Raw genomic sequence first — 19,547 nt, 5'->3', positions numbered from 1 at the left:
AAATATTTTGAAAGTTTGAGAGTTGATGATATGCTCTTTTTAAGGTTTATAAGAATTAACAAATTCTTATAAATAAAATATCTCTATTTATATTTATAAAACACTTTCTAGATTTTCTGATTTTTATTACAAATATATTTTTTTTTAAACAATTATTAATTTAGTGATAAATACAATTTTAAAACTTACTAAAAAATGGTATTCCAATTTTTTTTTTTAAAATCAAATACAAATTTAGACATAAATATAACCATAAAACTTATCAAAGATAATTTTTGGAATTAAAAACATGTCATAAACCCAATTAGGAAATATAAAATATTTTCTTTATTAGCCATTTTGAAAGCATACTTATTTAAATTTTACGATTCCAAATAACCTAAATCCGAATTTTATTTTGAAATCTAAACTTGTATCAAGACGAAGAAGACCTAAAAAAATAAGTTATATTTAATTTAATTGCTAAAAAAAAATAATAAGATTGCCAACCAGATAAAATACCCGTGGATACCATTATTTTCAATTTTTTTTTTAAAGAAAAATTATCATTAAAATTTAAAGAATAGACATTAATTAAAAACTTCATTACATTTTTGTTTTGAAATCAAATATGTCCTCGTTTTTCAATTACCAAAAATTTGAGCCTGGTTGATACATTGATTCGGTAGGCAGCAGCATGTGGCAGTTGGGGCATGCATTTACGAGGGAACAAGATATCATTAATTGAATGGTACTTGAAACTGTAGAGTAATTGGCTAAGAGTCTAGAAATATCCATATGAAATAAAAGCGATTGGGACTAGTGATTCAATTTCCATGCAGAAAATTCAATGACGTTGATTTCTGGCGGTGGCCTATGAAATGGCAGAAAGTAGGCTTTCCTCTCTCAGGCTTTCCTTACCTTTTAAATTGTATGGTAACTTTATTTATTTATTACTATTTTGTACTTTTATCCCATCCTTTTTTCGTCCGTCCTTATTGATACCTTAATATTTTTTTAATATTTATTTATTTATTTATTTTTCATATTTAGGGTTATATCAAGGAGTTGAAATGGACCTCAAGGGAGGGAAAAATTATTAAAATAATTTAGGGTCTTTAAAAGGGGAGGGTGGATGGGCAAAAGAGTAAATTACTTAATTTACGAAAGATAAAGTATGTTATTATAATCTTAAATCATATATAAATATTAGATAAGATTGAATATCTTCAAACATAGGACGTTTGATTGATGTATAAAAGAGGTGTAATTGATGATGCTTTTGTTTTTTGACATCGTATGTGATGTAATTAGCTAAATCTTGATGAACATGGACGGCAGATGCAGTTTCAGAGCACGTGAAAACGAAATTTGGAAGGTAATGAGCTGGAGGAAATTGAATTAGAGTTGAAACGTGTATATTGTATTAGAAATGGCATGGCCACCTTCTACCCACTAGCGACTAGGTCCGCCTCCAAAAGTAGGCTGACACAGGACAACTTAAGGAACAGCACATAAGCAAGTGACCGGACAAATAATGGCTCTGTCGTTGGTCTCTCCGGCCATCGGAGTTGAGAAACTCAGAAAGTTGAGGAGGGGTTTTGGGGCTTTAGTCTGTGGGGCTTATGGAAATGGTAATGGTAATGGTAATGGTAATGGCGATGAGGTGTTTCCGTCTTTTCTTCCTAAACAAGTTGAGAAAATCAAGGACCCATTTGCTCGATCTTTGGCTCAGAGGATCCAGAGGCTTCCCGTGCAGGTTACCCTCACCCAACTCTGTTTTTGTTTTCATGCCGGCAATCCATTAATGTGAGGTGGGGTAGAAAAAATTTTACTGTTCTGTAGTAGCATGCAGAGGTGTTGTGTTGTGGTGTGGGTTGGAGTGGGATTGCCGGGATTGATTTTGTTTGTGTACTGTGATGTATTTGGAATCTTGGAGGGAATGTTGAAAATCTTTTTGCAAGGAAAATGACAAGTTTCAAGGCATAATCTGCAATTGTTTCTTGGCCTGTCTTTCTAGAGAAGCAGTTGGGCAATTGTTGCTTTACTCTTTTTGCAAAATTAGGAGGGAGTGTCTTTGTGGGTAGTCAAATCTGAGGAAATTATTGACTAGGAGATTGTATTAACTAGCAATAGTTTTTTCTTGATGGGTATGGCTGTAGTTGAACTTGAGTTGTCATCTGGGGTTGGGGTTGTATCTTTATTTATTTGTTTATTTTTTCAATTTTAAAATTTTCATTTTTTGTTAGTTTGGTGAATAATTGTGATTCCTTCCTTGTTTTGGATAGAAAAAAATTCAAGAATTTTGGTATTCAGGATCTTTCCATGCAAATGGTGAGGATAGGGAGATTTCTCTTGGGCTATATGCCTGTAACCTAGAGAAGAAATTTCACTTGTGTTGACTGTCTATGATATGATTTACACTATTCTTGAAAACCACGGGCATTTTGACTTTCTTGTTACATTGCGACACTAATCTGGTGTACCTGTGATTTTGACAGATTGGGTCATCTGGAAGTTGCATAATGAGTAGCTGTGTGAAACCAGTGATACGAAGTAACAGTAATCCAGTGGTTCTCCTTCACTGTTTTGACAGGTTTGTGGTATATGAAAATCATACCAACACACCATGGTTATGAAATTCTTCTTATTTCCTGCTAAGCCTGATTCCCTCCATTGTGTTACTCAGTTCTTGTTTAGAATGGAGATGCACATATCCCTTGCTGGAGGAGGCTGGTTTGGAGGCTTGGGCTGTGGATGTTCTTGGATGGGGTTTCTCTGATTTAGGTTCAATTATCTAGCTTGACTCTGGTTTTAGCTGGAATAAGTTACATATCTCCCATTGATTTCATATATGACATACTTTTAATGAATATTCTTGATTTTTTATCCATTAGAAAGGCTTCCACCATGTGATGTGGCAAGCAAGCGTCATCACCTCTACCAGGTACCTTTATTGATTCTTTTGTTCTTGCTTTTGAACATGTCGTGTTTGTCTCTACCTCCACTGCAGCCATAATTCTTTATTCTACACGCCACATATCCTTTCAGAGTGTATATTCTTGACTTGGAACACTCACACACATACACGTACATAGTGGATGTTCTGGATAGTTGGGATGCTGCATACTCTTGTTATTAATTTTTTCATCCATGGTGAAGATTGAATTCCATTCCTTCAGACTAGAGACTAATTTATTTTTCCTACTCTGTCATAGCTATGGAAGTCCCATATTAAAAGGCCAGTCATATTAGTTGGACCAAGCCTTGGCGCTGCTGTAGCAATTGATTTTGCAGTCAATTATCCGGAAGCTGTAAGTATGTCATTCAGTTGTGCCTTTAATCATATTGTGCATTCATTGTCCAAGGAATTACAACTAGCCCTTCCAAATTCGCTTTTGATTGACCAGTGTATCAGGTTATGTCAAATATATATATATACAGTGCTGATAGTGACCCTTCCAACCAAATTTTGAGATCTTTATAGGGTTTAGGAAACACAAAAAGTCACTGTGGTCAAGTAATAACCCCAGAAAGTTTCAAGCACAAGAAATTGGGGATATTAGGTTGATTGGTGCATCTGGAGAAGTCTAATGAACTCTCATGTGTATTGACCCTGGTATCTGAAGAAAACTCAATCCTCTATCTCAATGGATTGTAGATGCAAGTTGCACAGAATGGTGTATATGATAGTGATCATCCTTCTCCAACATGCATATTGGCAGATTGGGTGGTCAAAGTGGATCAGCTTCCATTCTGTAAATTATAGGTTGGGATAACTTGTGTCTCTCTGGTACATGGATCAGAATTTTGGGCATGTGGAACTGGACCAGTACACAGAATTTAGGTTAGTTTTGTTCAAAAATCATCAAACTGTGGAGCTGGGGAGCTGAACCCAGGTTAGAACTTTTATGTTTGTGGACCTGGTACTTAAATTTGTATTCAACACCTTTGAGTTGAATACTCACATATGCAATTGCATATGCTGATTCAGAGATAGCAGTGCATGCACGGATGAAAGCCACCGTGACAGCACTTAGGACCCTAGGGTTTACTGAAAGTTACTGCCCCATGTCCTGGCTTCACAATCTGGTTACTTTGCCATTAGTCAATTATGTTTTGCTGATGCGATATTCTCTTTACTTTGCAGGTTGAGAAGCTGGTTTTGATAGGTGCAAGTGTGTATGCAGAAGGCACAGGCAATCTATCAAAGTTATATAGACCATTGGCCTACGCTGGGGTAAGCCTAAGTTTCTATGCTACAGAAAACATAACAGACATCATTTTAGTTGTTTGCTCTCAAAAGGTCTGATCATCAGAAAATTATTTATTGAATTATGTTCATATGTGGCACAATATGGAGTTTGCCCATGATATCGTTAATATATGCTACTCAACTAAAAGTTAGAACTTGCAGCAGCAGCAGTCAAGGATTTTAATGATTATGAGTGTCATAGAAGCAAGAATTCCCTGCATTATTCTGATATTTTGGCTATCTTCAGTCCTCTTTATAGTAAATATACTGTGGTTTGTACGAAACTGCAGTGCCTCTTCATATTAACTATAAAGAACCCCATGCATAGACATGTATGATTACAGCAGTCAACTTCAGCACTATAAGGGTTTTCAGAAAACTTCTATACATTGAAGAGGAGCAAGACCATTAGAGAAAAGATACTGTTAGTTCTGGCCCATAACTGTGCTATTGATCCTTAACCATACTGGAATTAATAAAAGAAACTATCAGGGTTGAGATTGCTTTTAAATTACAAACATCCTTCTCTTTATTGTAAGACTGCTTTCAGTCTGTCCATGTTGATGCACATTTTAGATCTAATTTCATTTCAGGTTCATGATGTCTTGTCATCTTGAATACCTTGGCATGCCTTTCTAACTGGACTTCTTAACTAAAGCAAAGAGAATGTAACTTGAGAGTTTCTTGTCTTTGCAGTACAAGGCTTCCACGCTACTTTTTGAAGCTCAAACAAAAAAAAAAAAAACTGAAGATGAAAAACTGAGTGCCTGTTTGAATTCACTTCCAATTTTCTGTTTTCAAAATCAGAAAGTAGTAGTAACTTTTATATAAGATGTAAGAATTCCTAGAGATTTACATTGAAAAAGTAATGATTTTACAAAATCGTTTAAAAAAATTGGGTACCATAATCTCAAATTAAAATTTTTTTTAAAGTGATTTTTAAAGATATAAGGTAAAGCTATATCTTTTGTACAAAAGGTTTTGCATTTTATATAGAATTTATCACTACTTTCCATTTTAAAAACAAAAAATGTATCCAAATATACACTAAAATAACATGTGTTGCAGAAGGAAAAAAAATGACTTAAATTTAGTTCTGTTTCATCATTTCATTGTTTGTATTTCAGTAGTTACTGTTTTCATGTTCTATTCATGATGAAACTATGCGCATACCGCTTCTGATGATTCAGTGAGTAGCAGGACTCTTGTGTTCATGGCTGCTATTAGCTCTCTCTCTCTCTCTCTCTCTCTCTGACACATACACACACACACAATTAAAATGTAATTTTCATATTTATACATTTCAAGCACCAAAAAATGGCACCTATTAAATGGCAAGTGAAGATGCTCCCCTGTAAATCAGAAGAAAAATAGAGCTTTTTCCTGGCTACATACCCTCCATTTCATTTGCTTTAGATTAAATTCTTGTAGTAATGAGCTCATCTTGCCCTGTTGATTATTTTCTTGCACCAGGTTTCTTTATTGAAGAGCTTCCCACTGCGATTATGTTCAAATTTGTTAGCCTACAAGAGCATTTCATTTGCAACAAGCTTTGATTGGACCAATGTGAGCATTTTATTTCCATGGTTAACACTGATGACAAACTACTGTGCTGTTGAGTTTTTCTGCTGCTGGTTTTTAAGTCTTCCTAAAATCTGTTGTCTTGAGGAAGAGTCTAATTTGTTTTTGTTCTTGTTTTACCATCTAGGTGGGCCTCTTACACTGTCTATTACCTTGGTGGGAAGATGCAACAGTTAATTTTATGAAAAGCGGGGGCTATAATGTTATTGCCCAAATAAAACAGGTATGGAAGAAATTCTCAGTGTTAATTCTCTCAAAATACTGTGCTTAATCACTAAATAGAAGTTGTAAACCCTGATGAGAAGAAAGCTGTTTAATTTTATCAGTATGTGTCATATATGCAGGCGTGATATTTGGTGGGTAGAGAATGTGATTTATCACTAGTGGTCATGTTTGGCTATCCACTAGAATTTTCCTTTTCAGTAGAAACAAAGTTAGAAATGTGTTTATCTTCTTCTCTGTGCTACTACCTAATTTAACTGATTGGATAGTTAAGTGCAAACAGTTGGATTACCTAAAAAGGTTAGAAATGTGTTCATCTTCTTTGTGTTTATCCTTTGGAGTTGAACTAAACTAACCTTAAAGTATTTGGATTCTCTTTCAGTTTACTCTTCTAAACTCCATTTCATGGGCATTGATCAGAAATGTATTTTTTGCCTTTGAGCATGGACACCACTCTCCTATTGAGCAATTTTGCATGTTATATCTTTCAAGATATAAGTCTTTAGTGTAGTCTAAGAAGTTGTTTCAACCTATCTACAAAGATTTCAATCTTAATTATGAAAGTATTTTTTATACATAAATAAGCAAGCAAATAATATGATTCTATAGACAAGCACCAACGAGATGGCACATCATAGTACATAGGAGGTGTAGAATGAGTGCCAAGAGACTGAAGCAAAAGGAGAGAACACCAAAAGACAACTTTGAACCCAACCAATTAATAAAATCAATTAAAGACATAGAACCTACATTTATGTACATCTTCACCCACAAAAACAAATTTCTAAGGAAAGAATTCTTCAAAGAGATAAGTGTACGATTGTGTCTTTTTACTATGCCCTTTTGCTGGGATGTACTTGACCATGAATATTGTGCAATTATTCTATAGTTGTTTTACTAGTAATTTTAGATTGTTTTTCTTTAATGCAATCAATATATATCTATATATAGTTTTTCAAACTCCATCCTTTACCAATCTCTTGAGTCTTTGCTTAGAAATGTGCCCTAATTTTTTATGCCATAACATAGATGAACTTTCTTTTAAGAAGTCAAGTTTCATACTAACAATAACATTTAGGGCTAAAAGAGATTAAGTAAACAAAGGGTTTGTTAATTTTATATAAACCATCACATAAAACCCAAAATCAATCAAAAAGGAATTTCTATAAATGGTGAGAGATTGATTTCTAAATTTGAAGGTGAAAAACCGTTGTTCAATAGGGTAACACTTAGAGGGGGGTGAATGGGTGTGTTTAAAAAGATTACAATATAAGCTTTGAATAAAATACCCAATTTTAACTTGTGAGGGATCAGGGATAATTACTATAATCAAAGTAATCAAATGAATAAACAAGTATGCAAGGGACACAAGAATTTTTACATGGAAAACCCTCACACTAACCGTGGAGATAAAAAACTACGGGATCTAAGACCTCAAATCTATATCCACTATATGAGATCAAATCACACAAATTTATCTGGTTGCTTTACGATAAAGACGTGTTCTCCATACCCTACAACTTGATCCATGTCTACAACGCAACAATCACCAATTGCTCCAGTGAATACTCCTTAGTCTTGCTGAAAGGATGCAGGTCTTTCAACAACTCAAGATTCAACACTTTGAATCCTTCTTGAGAGATTGGGAATGGTATGACAAGTTAGGTTAACTCTCTTAATGAATGTCCCACCATAAAAGGGTTATAATGGGGTTTATATAGGCCTCTAGGCCCTAGGGGATCAGTATCCTGAATTTTTCAAATATATTTTTCATAATTATCTAAAAAATATTATTTCATAATCTGGCAGATTCTGTAGGAGTGCTCGAGTGCACTTACCCACTGCTCGAGTGGTGCCCCCTGCATTTTCAAAATATTAATTAAAGCATTTTTAATTCAATAAAAAATATATTGATCCTCTTCAACCCTTTGAGCACCTAACTTGCCACAATCCAAACCTTTTTAGATAAACTTGTGACTTTCCGGTTGAGCGACCAACAATCTTGAATCTTCAACGCAGAGTAAGTTACTATCTAAAAAGTTTCCTAAGTTAGAAAATAATTAGAACAAAACTACCAACATATAATTTAAACTCATTGTCCTAATAGAAGGTATACATTGTTAAATCAAATTTAGACAAAGATATAAGATTTCTAAAGATAGAAGGAACATAAAAGGAATTATGGAGGTACAAAATATGTGTGGTACCCAAAACTAGTCTGTAGGTTCCCATAGCTTTGACTTCATACTTTAATTGATTCCCCATTTCTATATATTTTTCTCCCTCACTTAGACTCTTGATTGTAAGGAGTCCTTACATAGAATTTGAAACATGAATTATGACACTTGAATCTAGCCACCATGTATTAAAGGGAACATGAACTAAATTGGTTTTAAAACACATAAGTGATAAGAAATCATCTTTTTTTTAAAACCTTTTTTTTTCCCATTTTGATGCAATCCTTCTTCACGTGTCCTTTCTTTTTATAAAAATAATACTTTAAATTACTTTCCTTCTCTTTACCATCTAAGTTTCTAGATTTCTTACTATTCTTTGTTGTTTCTCTCTGTTGAAATTTGGCATTCAAAGTTAGGGTTTTTTAATTTAGGAAAGTATTTTAGGAATAAAGAAGGAGAGATCATTTAGGATGATTCAGTTTCCTAATTTTAGGAGAGAATCAAGCTAGATTGATTTTTCTTATTCAATCAGTTGTGTATATATATGTGTATGGTGTGTACCTAAAGAATCAATAAAGGAATTCAGAAATTCTTCATGGTATCAGAGCCAGTTTTCTGAAACCCTAATCCCTTCTGGCCACCTCGTATTCAGGCCATCATTCATTCCGGCCAAATCTCTCTGGCCATCTCTCAATCCGACCATCTCTCATTCCGGTCATCAGTCCCTGTTCTCAGAGCCAAGGGAGAAAACGCTTTCCAATCGGTAATCGTCGTCAGAAAAACATTCACCGCCGGCGAACTTTTCCGGCGAACTTTTCCGGCGAACTTTTCCGGCGAATTTTTTTTTCACACCGCAAGGAGCGTCTGGAGGAGATCTACAACTTTTCCAAAAACACCGGAGCCAGAAAACCATCCACGCGCCGCCCACGCGCGTTTTTCCGGCCGGCGACTGCATCTCACGCGCCGGCGCGTGAGGGCGCGTGAGCCACTTTCCGGCGACGCGCTTCCTACTCCAAGCTCGCCTGACGCCGACCAGCCACCCTACGTACCTGTTTCTGCCATCCAAGCCCTGCACGTGCCTCTTTTGGGGTCTTTTTGCCTCCGCGAGCCCTCCGATCAGCTTTTCCGACGTCCTCCGGCTATTTTTCCTCAACTCCAATCCCTGCACGTGCCTTGGGAAGTGTTCCTCTACCTTTCCGGTCCATGACGAAATACGGAATGGCATCATCACAAGTATCCAGCGTCACGTCACCAGAATTAGGAGGCAGATCTGAAATTCCAAACCTTGGTGGTAGTGATTCCTCTCCTATTCTCATCACAGGACACAAATTAAATGGCCATAACTACTTACAGTGGTCACAATCTGTGTTGCTGTTCATTTGCGGTAAAGGAAAGGATGAGTACCTCACTGGAGAAGCAGTCATGCCAGAAACTACAGAACCGGGTTTCAGGAAGTGGAAGATTGAAAACAGCATGATCATGTCATGGCTTATCAATTCCATGAATAATGACATAGGTGAAAATTTCTTGCTGTTTAGGACTGCAAAGGACATATGGGATGCAGCCAAAGAAACTTACTCAAGTTCTGAAAATATTTCAGAACTTTTTCAGGTTGAATCAGCCCTACATGACTTCCGCCAAGGAGAGCAGACAGTTACTCAGTATTACAACACACTCACAAGGTATTGGCAGCACCTTGACTTATTCGAGACTCACTCATGGAAATGTCCTGATGATGCAGCAACATACAGGAAAATTGTGGAACAAAAGAGACTGTTCAAGTTTTTCCTATGACTAAACAGGGAATTGGATGATGTTAGAGGCCGAATCATGGGCATTAAACCCCTGCCAAGTCTCAGGGAGGCTTTTTCAGAGGTTAGGCGTGAAGAAAGTAGAAAGAAAGTGATGATGGGATCCAAAGAGCAACCTGCCCCAACATTGGATGCCTCTGCCCTTGCGACTCGGTCATTTAATAGTAGTGGTGGAGATCGTCAGAAACGGGATAGGCCTTGGTGTGATTATTGTAAGAAACCAGGCCATTATAAGGAGACTTGCTGGAAGCTTCATGGCAAACCAGCTGATTGGAAACCAAAGCCACGGTCTGACAGAGATGGCAGAGCACACGTGGCTGCCAACTCTGAGAGCACCTCTGTTCCCGAGCCGAGTCCATTCAACAAAGAGCAGATGGAGATGCTACAGAAACTATTAAGCCAGGTTGGCAGTGGCAGTACTACCGGTGTAGCCTTCACTGCTAATCGAGGAGGAATGAAGTCGTGGATAGTGGACACAGGTGCTTCTGATCACATGACAGGAGATGCTACCATTCTTCAAAATTACAAGCCAAGTAATGGTCATTCATCCGTCCATATTGCTGATGGTTCAAAGTCAAAAATTGCCGGGACAGGTTCTATAAAACTTACTAAAGACTTGTATCTTGACTCTGTTCTCCATGTTCCAAACTTGGATTGTAATCTTTTGTCCATTAGCAAATTGGCCCGTGATCTCCAATGTGTTACTAAATTTTATCCAAACTTGTGTGTTTTTCAGGACTTGAAATCGGGGAAGATGATTGGCAGTGCTGAACTGTGTTCCGGGCTCTACCTCCTCTCATGTGGTCAATTCTCAAACCAAGTTTCTCAAGCAAGTTGCGTACAGTCTCAGAGTATGTTAGAGTCTTTCAATTCTGTGTCAAATTCTAAGGTCAATAAAGATAGTGAGATTATAATGTTACACTATCGCCTTGGTCATCCTAGCTTTGTTTACCTTGCAAAATTGTTTCCCAAATTATTTATCAATAAAAATCCAGCATCTTATCACTGTGAAATTTGTCAGTTTGCAAAGCATACTCGAACAGTCTATCCTCAAATCCCATACAAACCTTCGACTGTTTTCTCTCTAGTACATAGTGATGTGTGGGGTCCCTCCCGGATAAAAAATATTTCTGGCACTCGATGGTTTGTGACATTCGTTGATGATCATACACGGGTAACATGGGTTTTCCTTATGAAAGAAAAGTCAGAGGTCGGGCACATTTTTCAAACCTTCCATCTTATGGTTCAAAATCAATTCAATTCCAAAATTCAAGTCCTCAAGTCAGATAATGCAAAGGAATACTTTACTAGTAGTCTCAGTACTTATCTTCAAAATCACGGCATTATCCACATAAGTTCTTGCGTTGACACCCCACAACAAAATGGGGTGGCTGAACGCAAGAATAGACATCTCTTGGAGGTTGCCCGGTGCCTTATGTTTTCCTCTAATGTTCCAAACTATTTCTGGGGGAAGCTATTCTCACAGCTACTTATTTGATTAACCGTATGCCATCCAGAGTGCTTACCTTTCAATCCCCACGTCAACTTTTCTTAAAACAATTTCCTCACACCCGTGTAGCCTCTTCTGATTTACCACTCAAAGTATTTGGTTGCACGGCATTCATTCATGTGTATCCTCAAAATCGTAGCAAATTTGCTCCTCGAGCGAATAAGTGCATTTTCCTAGGGTATTCTCCAACCCAAAAAGGGTACAAATGCTATTCTCCAACCAACAAAAGATTTTACACCACCATGGACGTCTCTTTCTTTGAACATGTATTCTTCTATCCCAAATCTCATGTTCAGGGGGAGAGCATGAATGAACATCAAGTTTGGGAGTCTCTTCTTGAGGGTGTACCTTCTTTTCACTCAGAGTCACCAAATCCTTTTCAATTCGCGCCCACTGAGTTGTCCACACCCATACCGTCATCAGTCCAGCCATCTCCTATGACCATCCAGTCTCCCATGCCTATTCAACCTATAGCCCCACAACTTGCTAATGAGAACTTACAAGTTTACATCAGGAGGAGGAAAAGACAGGAATTAGAGCACGGATCACAGTCAACATGTGGTCAATATATTGACTCCAATTCAAGTCTTCCTGAAGAGAACATAGGTGAGGATAGGGCTGGAGAGGTGTTAATTCCCAGCATTGATGATTCTACTCTGCCGATTGCATTGAGGAAGGGTGTTAGGAGATGTACAGATCACCCAATTGGGAATTATGTTACATATGAAGGGCTATCACCATCTTACAGAGCATTTGCTACTTCTCTTGATGATACTCAGGTTCCCAACACAATACAAGAGGCATTAAAAATTTCAGAATGGAAGAAGGCAGTACAAGATGAGATTGATGCACTTGAGAAGAATGGGACGTGGACTATCACAGATTTGCCGGTTGGGAAGAGGCCCGTGGGGTGCAAGTGGATTTTCACCATAAAATACAAAGCAGATAGATCAGTCGAGAGATTCAAGGCTCGTTTGGTAGCTAGAGGGTTTACGCAATCCTATGGGATAGACTATCAGGAGACTTTTGCTCCTGTTGCAAAACTGAACACTATCAGGATTCTTCTCTCATTGGCTGTCAATCAAGATTGGTGCTTGCAACAACTGGACATAAAAAATGCGTTTCTAAATGGTGACCTAGAAGAGGAAGTCTACATGGAAATACCACCTGGTTTCGAAGGAAGTATGGCAAAGAATCAGGTTTGCAAACTCCAAAAATCCTTGTACGGCCTTAAACAATCTCCCCGAGCCTGGTTTGATAGATTCACAAAAGCAGTCCTGAAGCTGGGCTACAAACAAGGTCAGGCTGATCATACTCTATTTGTCAAGAAGTCTCATGCCGGGAAAATGGCCATATTGATAGTCTATGTTGATGATATTATTCTATCTGGGAATGATATGGAGGAATTACAGAATTTGAAGAAGTATTTGTCAGAGGAGTTTGAAGTTAAAGACCTTGGAAATTTGAAATATTTCCTTGGTATGGAAGTGGCTAGATCAAGGAAGGGAATTGTAGTCTCTCAAAGAAAATACATACTCGATCTTCTTAAGGAGACCGGTATGCTTGGATGCAAACCAATTGATACTCCTATGGATAGTCAGAAGAAACTTGGTATCGAGAAAGAAAGTACACCGGTAGATAGGGGAGATATCAGCGGCTCGTCGGGCGCTTGATTTATCTCTCACACACTCGGCCAGATATTGGCTTTGCAGTGAGTGCTGTAAGTCAATTCATGCACAGCCCCACTGAGGAACACATGGAAGCAGTCTACAGGATTCTTAGATATTTAAAAATGACACCAGGGAAAGGTCTATTCTTCAGAAAGACAGAGAACCGTGACACTGAAGTATACTCAGATGCGGATTGGGCAGGAAACATCATTGACAGGCGGTCCACTTCTGGATATTGTTCTTTTGTTTGGGGAAATCTTGTTACCTGGAGGAGTAAGAAGCAATCCGTTGTAGCCAGAAGTAGTGCAGAAGCTGAGTACAGAGCTCTTGCACAGGGAATCTGTGAAGGGATTTGGATAAAAAGGGTTCTTAGTGAACTGGGGCAAACGAGTTCATCTCCAATTCTGATGATGTGTGATAATCAGGCAGCTATAAGCATAGCAAAGAACCCCGTGCATCATGACAGGACCAAGCACGTTGAGATTGACAGACACTTCATCACAGAGAAGGTGACTAGTGAGACGGTTAGATTGAACTATGTTCCTACCAAGCACCAAACCGCAGACATCCTCACCAAAGCTTTACCTAGGCCTAACTTTGAAGACTTAACTTGCAAGCTGGGATTATATGATATATATTCTCCAGCTTGAGGGGGAGTGTTGAAATTTGGCATTCAAAGTTAGGGTTTTTTAATTTAGGAAAGTATTTTAGGAATAAAGAAGGAGAGATCATTTAGGATGATTCAGTTTCCTAATTTTAGGAGAGAATCAAGCTAGATTGATTTTTCTTATTCAATCAGTTGTGTATATATATGTGTATGGTGTGTACCTAAAGAATCAATAAAGGAATTCAGAAATTCTTCACTCTCCTTTTATGGGATTGATATTTATTGTCTGACACCGTGTGAACCTTTTGAAATTTCTAACATTTCAATCTTCCTTCTTGCACACATAAAGTAATTAACTCATGAATGGTCCATTTATCCTTATGTGTGTTATATGAAGTATTAAAAGGACCATACTCTAAAAAGAGAGAGTTTGGGATGAATTGTACAAGAAAAGATTCATTCCAAAATGCTCATTTTCAAAGTTTTGAGTTAATTGGCTATATTCATCTCCGTTGTTTGTCATCTAATACCATTTACTCCATTGTACTTCATATTGGTTAGTTTAGACATCAATGTGTTTGTTAGTGCCTTGTTTGATGCTATATATTGTTGTTCCATCATCAAATAACTTGAAGATAAGTTGCAAGAAAATATCCACACATATTAATCAAAACCAAAATCATATTTTATATCCATGAAAATTTTTAGTTTGGTCACTTTGTTAACTAACACACATATATTAATCAAATACCATGATATATATAAATAACTAGTAGATAAGCTACAAGAAAATATAAATAATTTTTCCTATGTACCTTCAGGTTACAAGAGTATATAAAATACTTTGGCATAGCTTCAAACTATGAAAGTTGCAAATAGCTTTCAACTGTTACAATCACAAAACCACTTTTCCTTGTGAGAATTTGCAAAAGAAAGTGCACATAATTTTAGACTATGATAATATGCAGAAATAATTCAGGTTATGAAATTCAATTTCATTTATTCACAACTTTAGGTTATGAGATTTGCATATTTCTTCATTTACAACTTCAAGTTATGATATGTACAAATTCATTTGTTCATAACTTCAAGTTATGAGAGTAATATTATCATAGCTTTATGCTATGAAAAAGTACAAATAATTTTATCATAACTTCATGTTATGATAATATAATTTCTCCATAGCTTTAGGCTTGAAATTTTTTTTTGATGCAAATTATTGATATAAAAAATATGATTAAAACTAGGAAAGAGAAACATAATGAATTCTCAACTACGCTTTGATACCAAATACTAGAAAATTTCATGATGTTTAATACTAATAACCAGTTAAAAATCTGAATGAAAGAGTGCATGCCTTGATCCATAATGCTAAACTTTTGATAGTGGAAGATAAAATAAAAAATAACTTTGAAGCCTTGAATCTTCACTCTCTTACTCACTTTTATCCAATTCTTAGTGATCAGTTATGGACAATGCTTGGATAAGGAAAATGGTGAGTGGAGAGAGGGACCAAGAGCCTTCCGTATATCGTGAGTTTAGTAATTATGTCCAGTCCTCAATACCTTCTTTGTTAGAGGAATACAACCAATTAGATTGTGGGTTTAGTAATTTGGCTATTTAGAATTTTGGCTTCTCAGACTTTGCTATCTGGATAAGCAGTGCTATCAATGGTCTTCTTGCTCTTATCTTCCTGTCTCTCAGAGTTATCAAACAAGGCAATACCCCATTCCCAAGTTTCATTTATTGTACTGGAGGTTTTTAGTAGAGGTGATGAATTCATTCTTGCAGAAGTTGATGTTTTCTCTTAATTGAGAGATGCCATTCAATCTGCCACACCTTCTGCATGTGAATGACTGTCTCATCTTCATGAAGGGGAAAGCAGGCAAGTTATTGACAATTGGGGTCTTTGGATAGGTGTGAAGAAGACTCAGGTCAGTTGCTAGTTACTAAGAGCAAAAATATTGTAGACTTTCGAATTAAAAACCAATAACAAGGTGCAAAAATCAAAACCGTGACTTATATGGCCATGGCTCATTGTATAAGAAGAAGATTGCATGTTGCAGAGGAAGTCTCTATCTCAGTGTTCTAGGTAGCAGAATGGTGCATTGTCTGGGATTAATTTACTGTTTGAAATATCTCCTGAAAGTGATGGAAACATGATTACCAAACAGTAGCAGAAACAAGAAACAGAAAGGTCAAAGGAAGTAAGAAATGATTTATGACTCAATAAGAAAGCTAAGGGAAAATTAATAAAAACAACATAAATGCTAAAATCCATTTTGGGATCTAAAATGTGAGCCAACAGAATAATCATGTAATTAAAAATGTTTATGCATACTATGGAAAAAGCCTTGAGAGATGAAAAAAGGAGATTTATAGGGACCATGTTTCTAATGCCTGGGTGTTTCTGCTATGTTATCTCTGTCTCTCTCTCTGTCTCTCTGTCTCTCTCTCTCTATCTATCTATCTCCTTTAAAGTTTCCTCGGTAGTTTCTGGAACATCTTAAATAAGTTTTTGAGTTTCCAAAGGTTTCTGGGAGAATGGGTTTCCCACCTAAAACTAAGTAGCCTGGAAATTATGTTTGGGAAACTGATGACTAATTTCATTTACAATTATCTTGAAGATAGAGAGAAAATCATTAGGTTAAATGGAAGAATTTTTGCTATTCCATTTCTGGAGGAGGCACTAAGTTTAGGTGTTTGGTTGCTATTTGTGATGCTTTTTCAATGAAACTCCTACAGGATTTCTAAATTGGAAAACGGTAGTGCAAAAAAGATACGAGGCATGAATATTTAAAGCATCTTCTGCCTTGGATGAGGTCATTTCCAGCTTATGATTGTGGACAACTTGAATTTTCATTTAGTCCTAGCCCCTAGGGTTTCTAAAAATATTATTGCGAGAAAAGCAATAGAATGATCAAGACCCAAATATAAGTTAAAGATGTGCTTTCTTCTGATGATCGTATTTGGTCATGCCACTGACTTTGCCTTCTAGTTGTGATATGCTGCACATTAATCAAGCCCAAGAAAAGTGAGGGATTAGTTTAGTTGGGTTTCAACTGGAATCTTTGTTTGTTTGTCACATTGTGCTTGTTCAAGTTTCTTCTTTTTTTTTTGTTTGAAAAAAAAGATGATGTTCCAAGTTCCATGTTGTCACATATGTAGCTAAGACAAGCATATTGTTTTCTTACCAAGTCTTCATTTTGGAATCATAAAAAATTTTCCAGTTTACTTTCTATTTGGTCCCTGGAAGAATGAAAACAAAAATGCCTTGCAAATGCTTCCTTTTTCTTGGATTTTCTTTCTTTTTTTTATTATTCTTTTCAAGAACAAGACTGCAACCCTCTAAAAAGTAGAAAGTGGTACATATGGTTTGAAGCATATAGAGGAAGTGGTAGAGATAATCCTGTAGTAAAAATTTTAAACATGTATTGATGCTTGTTACCATTTTTTTGATAATTCTGTTCCACAGGTCAAGCAAAAAACACTTGTCATCTGGGGTGAGCATGATCAAATTGTCAGCAACAAGCTTGCAATGGTTAGTTTTGAGATTTTATCGAGGTCATAATTAATTTTACAGTTAGAAAAGTGCATGCTCCTTTAGGCTTATTACACAGAATCTAAACTGGAGAAACCAGGGTGGGGTGGGCAGACAATCAAATGCCTCTTTCCACTAATACAATTTGGAAAAGTTCAACTGGCTACTTGCTAACTGTTTGGCAGAGCTTTTCATTTTGGTTCTGTTTTTCTTTTTCAATGAGGGGCGTATTGATCCTTTTATTTGGACTGTCCGGCCATCAACAAAATCCACATAAAGCAAGTCACTGAAAATTATCCTAGGATAGGAAGGTGAGGAAAAATATGAGAAACTACAAATTTTATTTTGCAGTATAAGTTTGCAAGAAATTAGAGGTTTAAACTTGTGTGGTCATTGTCCTGTAAACAACGGGGCAACCAGTTTGAGGGAAATAGATTCCTGGAGGAAAATATTGATCGGGGGGCCAACATTTTCGTGCAACAACCTACATATAAAAGTGTGAATTAAGTATTTGTCTGTTTTCATTTTGCTTCACTTTTCCTGTCAAACAAACATAGATAATGTATACTCGAGAGTCGAGAACTTTTCCAGTTAAATGTACAAATTTCTGGCTTGAAGTCAAGCATAAGATATATTGTGAAAGGACCTAGTGTAGATGCAATCCAGGAAAAATCCAGGAATGTAGGATCTCTTGTAACTACTAGAGTAATATTTTTAGCCCGTTTCAAAAGTGAAGGTGAAATTCATCTCTGTAACAAATTGAAACTTACCTTTTCCCCCATGTTGCTTACTTCTCAGAAGAAGCATGTGAGAACTTCCTTTGGTAATGCATTGAAGTTCTTGAACTGGAAAACAAGCAAGAGAACAAACAGCATTACAATATAAGTATAAATTGCTTGAATTTGTTACTACAGATCCTTGTGTCCTAGTTGTCTCATTTGCATCCTCCATTAGAGACTGTCAAAGCATTCAAACCCAAGGGGGTTTTCTTTTCTAAAACTCACATGTCTTGTTTTCCCCTAGTCCTTAAAGCAGTCCTAATGATCATTCTTGTCTTAAGGACCAAATTTGAACTATTTGGCATGTAGTGAGGTTATTGATTATGGTGTTTGATGTCTTGGATAAAAATAATGCAGAGATTGCAACATGAACTGCAAGATGCAATTATGCATCACATACCAGATTGTGGTCATCTCCCTCACCTTGAGAAGCCCAACTCTGTCGCCAAGTTGATTGCAGATTTCGCTCAAGGTGATCGCTGCCAAGAAGCTCATTTCAATAATTTTAAGCATGTCAAGAGGCCCAACTCTGTTGTCGAGTCAATTACAGATTTGACTAGAGGTTAATGCTGCTAGGAAGCCTATTTGCTTCCTGATGATGATGATCTTATTTCTCATCCTACTATGTATATAGGCATCAAGGGTCACTGTGATCTTTTTTGCAACGACTGTGATAGTGTCTTCACCCAATTTATATGTTATATAGAAATGAAGGTGTGCTAAAGATCATTTTCTATCAACTATCTACTTGGTTTTTCAATTCTCAGATACATTCTCTTGTTAGAACTTCGTGAAATATTTCCAAGCACTCAAATGCACAAACGTGTTTTTTAGTCTTTTTTTTATTTTTTTTTATTTTTTTATTTTATGTTTTTGGAGAACAGAAAACTATTCTCGAAAATAGTTGTCAAACAAACCTTTATCTCCTGGTTTTCTTGGTTATCTTTTTTCCACACCCACACGAAGCTTTTCAATTTTTTTTATTTATTATTATAATTATCAAAACCCTAAGCTTTTAATCATATAAGACAAAGAAAAATGATTTTAAATTATTTAATATTTATATAATTGAGAAAAATAAGTGAAATGAATTTAAAAAATATATATAAAATAATGTATTAAGTTTAAACTTCTTTTTTTCCTCACTTTTGTCTTTTTACTTTTCTTCTATATTTTCTTTTATTTGTATTTTTCCTCAAATTTTGTGGGAATCAAACATACCCTAAGTGATCGGTAGCTTATCGACAGTGACTTGAACCATAGATCCATAGAAGTTATGAACCCTCCATGGTGGATTATTTGCAATTCCAAGGCATTTCGATCATGTTTGGTGTATGGAAATAAGGAAATGGAAAAGAAATAATTTTTACATAACAATGACAAATCCTTGGCTCCATAAAGATCGTGCAACCTAT

General features: G+C 36.3%; 1 protein-coding gene across 1 annotated transcript; it reads left to right on the top strand.

The window, feature by feature from the left end:
- The first annotated feature begins 1,346 nt into the window (after positions 1–1,346).
- LOC117931016 (2-hydroxy-6-oxononadienedioate/2-hydroxy-6-oxononatrienedioate hydrolase-like) lies at positions 1,347–18,898 on the top strand. The gene is made up of 10 exons (XM_034851856.1): positions 1,347–1,738; positions 2,481–2,575; positions 2,669–2,766; positions 2,877–2,926; positions 3,198–3,293; positions 4,130–4,219; positions 5,708–5,800; positions 5,943–6,038; positions 17,288–17,353; positions 18,490–18,898. The coding sequence occupies exons 1-10, from the start codon at positions 1,517–1,519 to the stop codon at positions 18,697–18,699; spliced, it is 1,116 nt and encodes a 371-aa protein (XP_034707747.1). The 5' UTR covers positions 1,347–1,516; the 3' UTR covers positions 18,700–18,898.
- The last annotated feature ends 649 nt before the right edge of the window (positions 18,899–19,547 follow it).

This window comes from Vitis riparia, chromosome 14 (genome assembly GCF_004353265.1).
Source record: "Vitis riparia cultivar Riparia Gloire de Montpellier isolate 1030 chromosome 14, EGFV_Vit.rip_1.0, whole genome shotgun sequence".
Lineage (NCBI taxonomy): Eukaryota > Viridiplantae > Streptophyta > Magnoliopsida > Vitales > Vitaceae > Vitis > Vitis riparia.
Note: the sequence above shows the minus strand (reverse complement) of the source record. Positions and strands in the feature narration are given on the sequence as shown.

Coding starts and splice junctions, on each gene's coding strand:
- LOC117931016 (XM_034851856.1), top strand. CDS start 1,517: ATGGCTCTGTCGTTGGTCTCTCCGGCCATCGGAGTTGAGAAACTCAGA. Junction 2,927..3,197: donor AGCGTCATCACCTCTACCAG/GTACCTTTATTG, acceptor ACTCTGTCATAG/CTATGGAAGTCCCATATTAA. Junction 5,801..5,942: donor CAAGCTTTGATTGGACCAAT/GTGAGCATTTTA, acceptor TTTACCATCTAG/GTGGGCCTCTTACACTGTCT.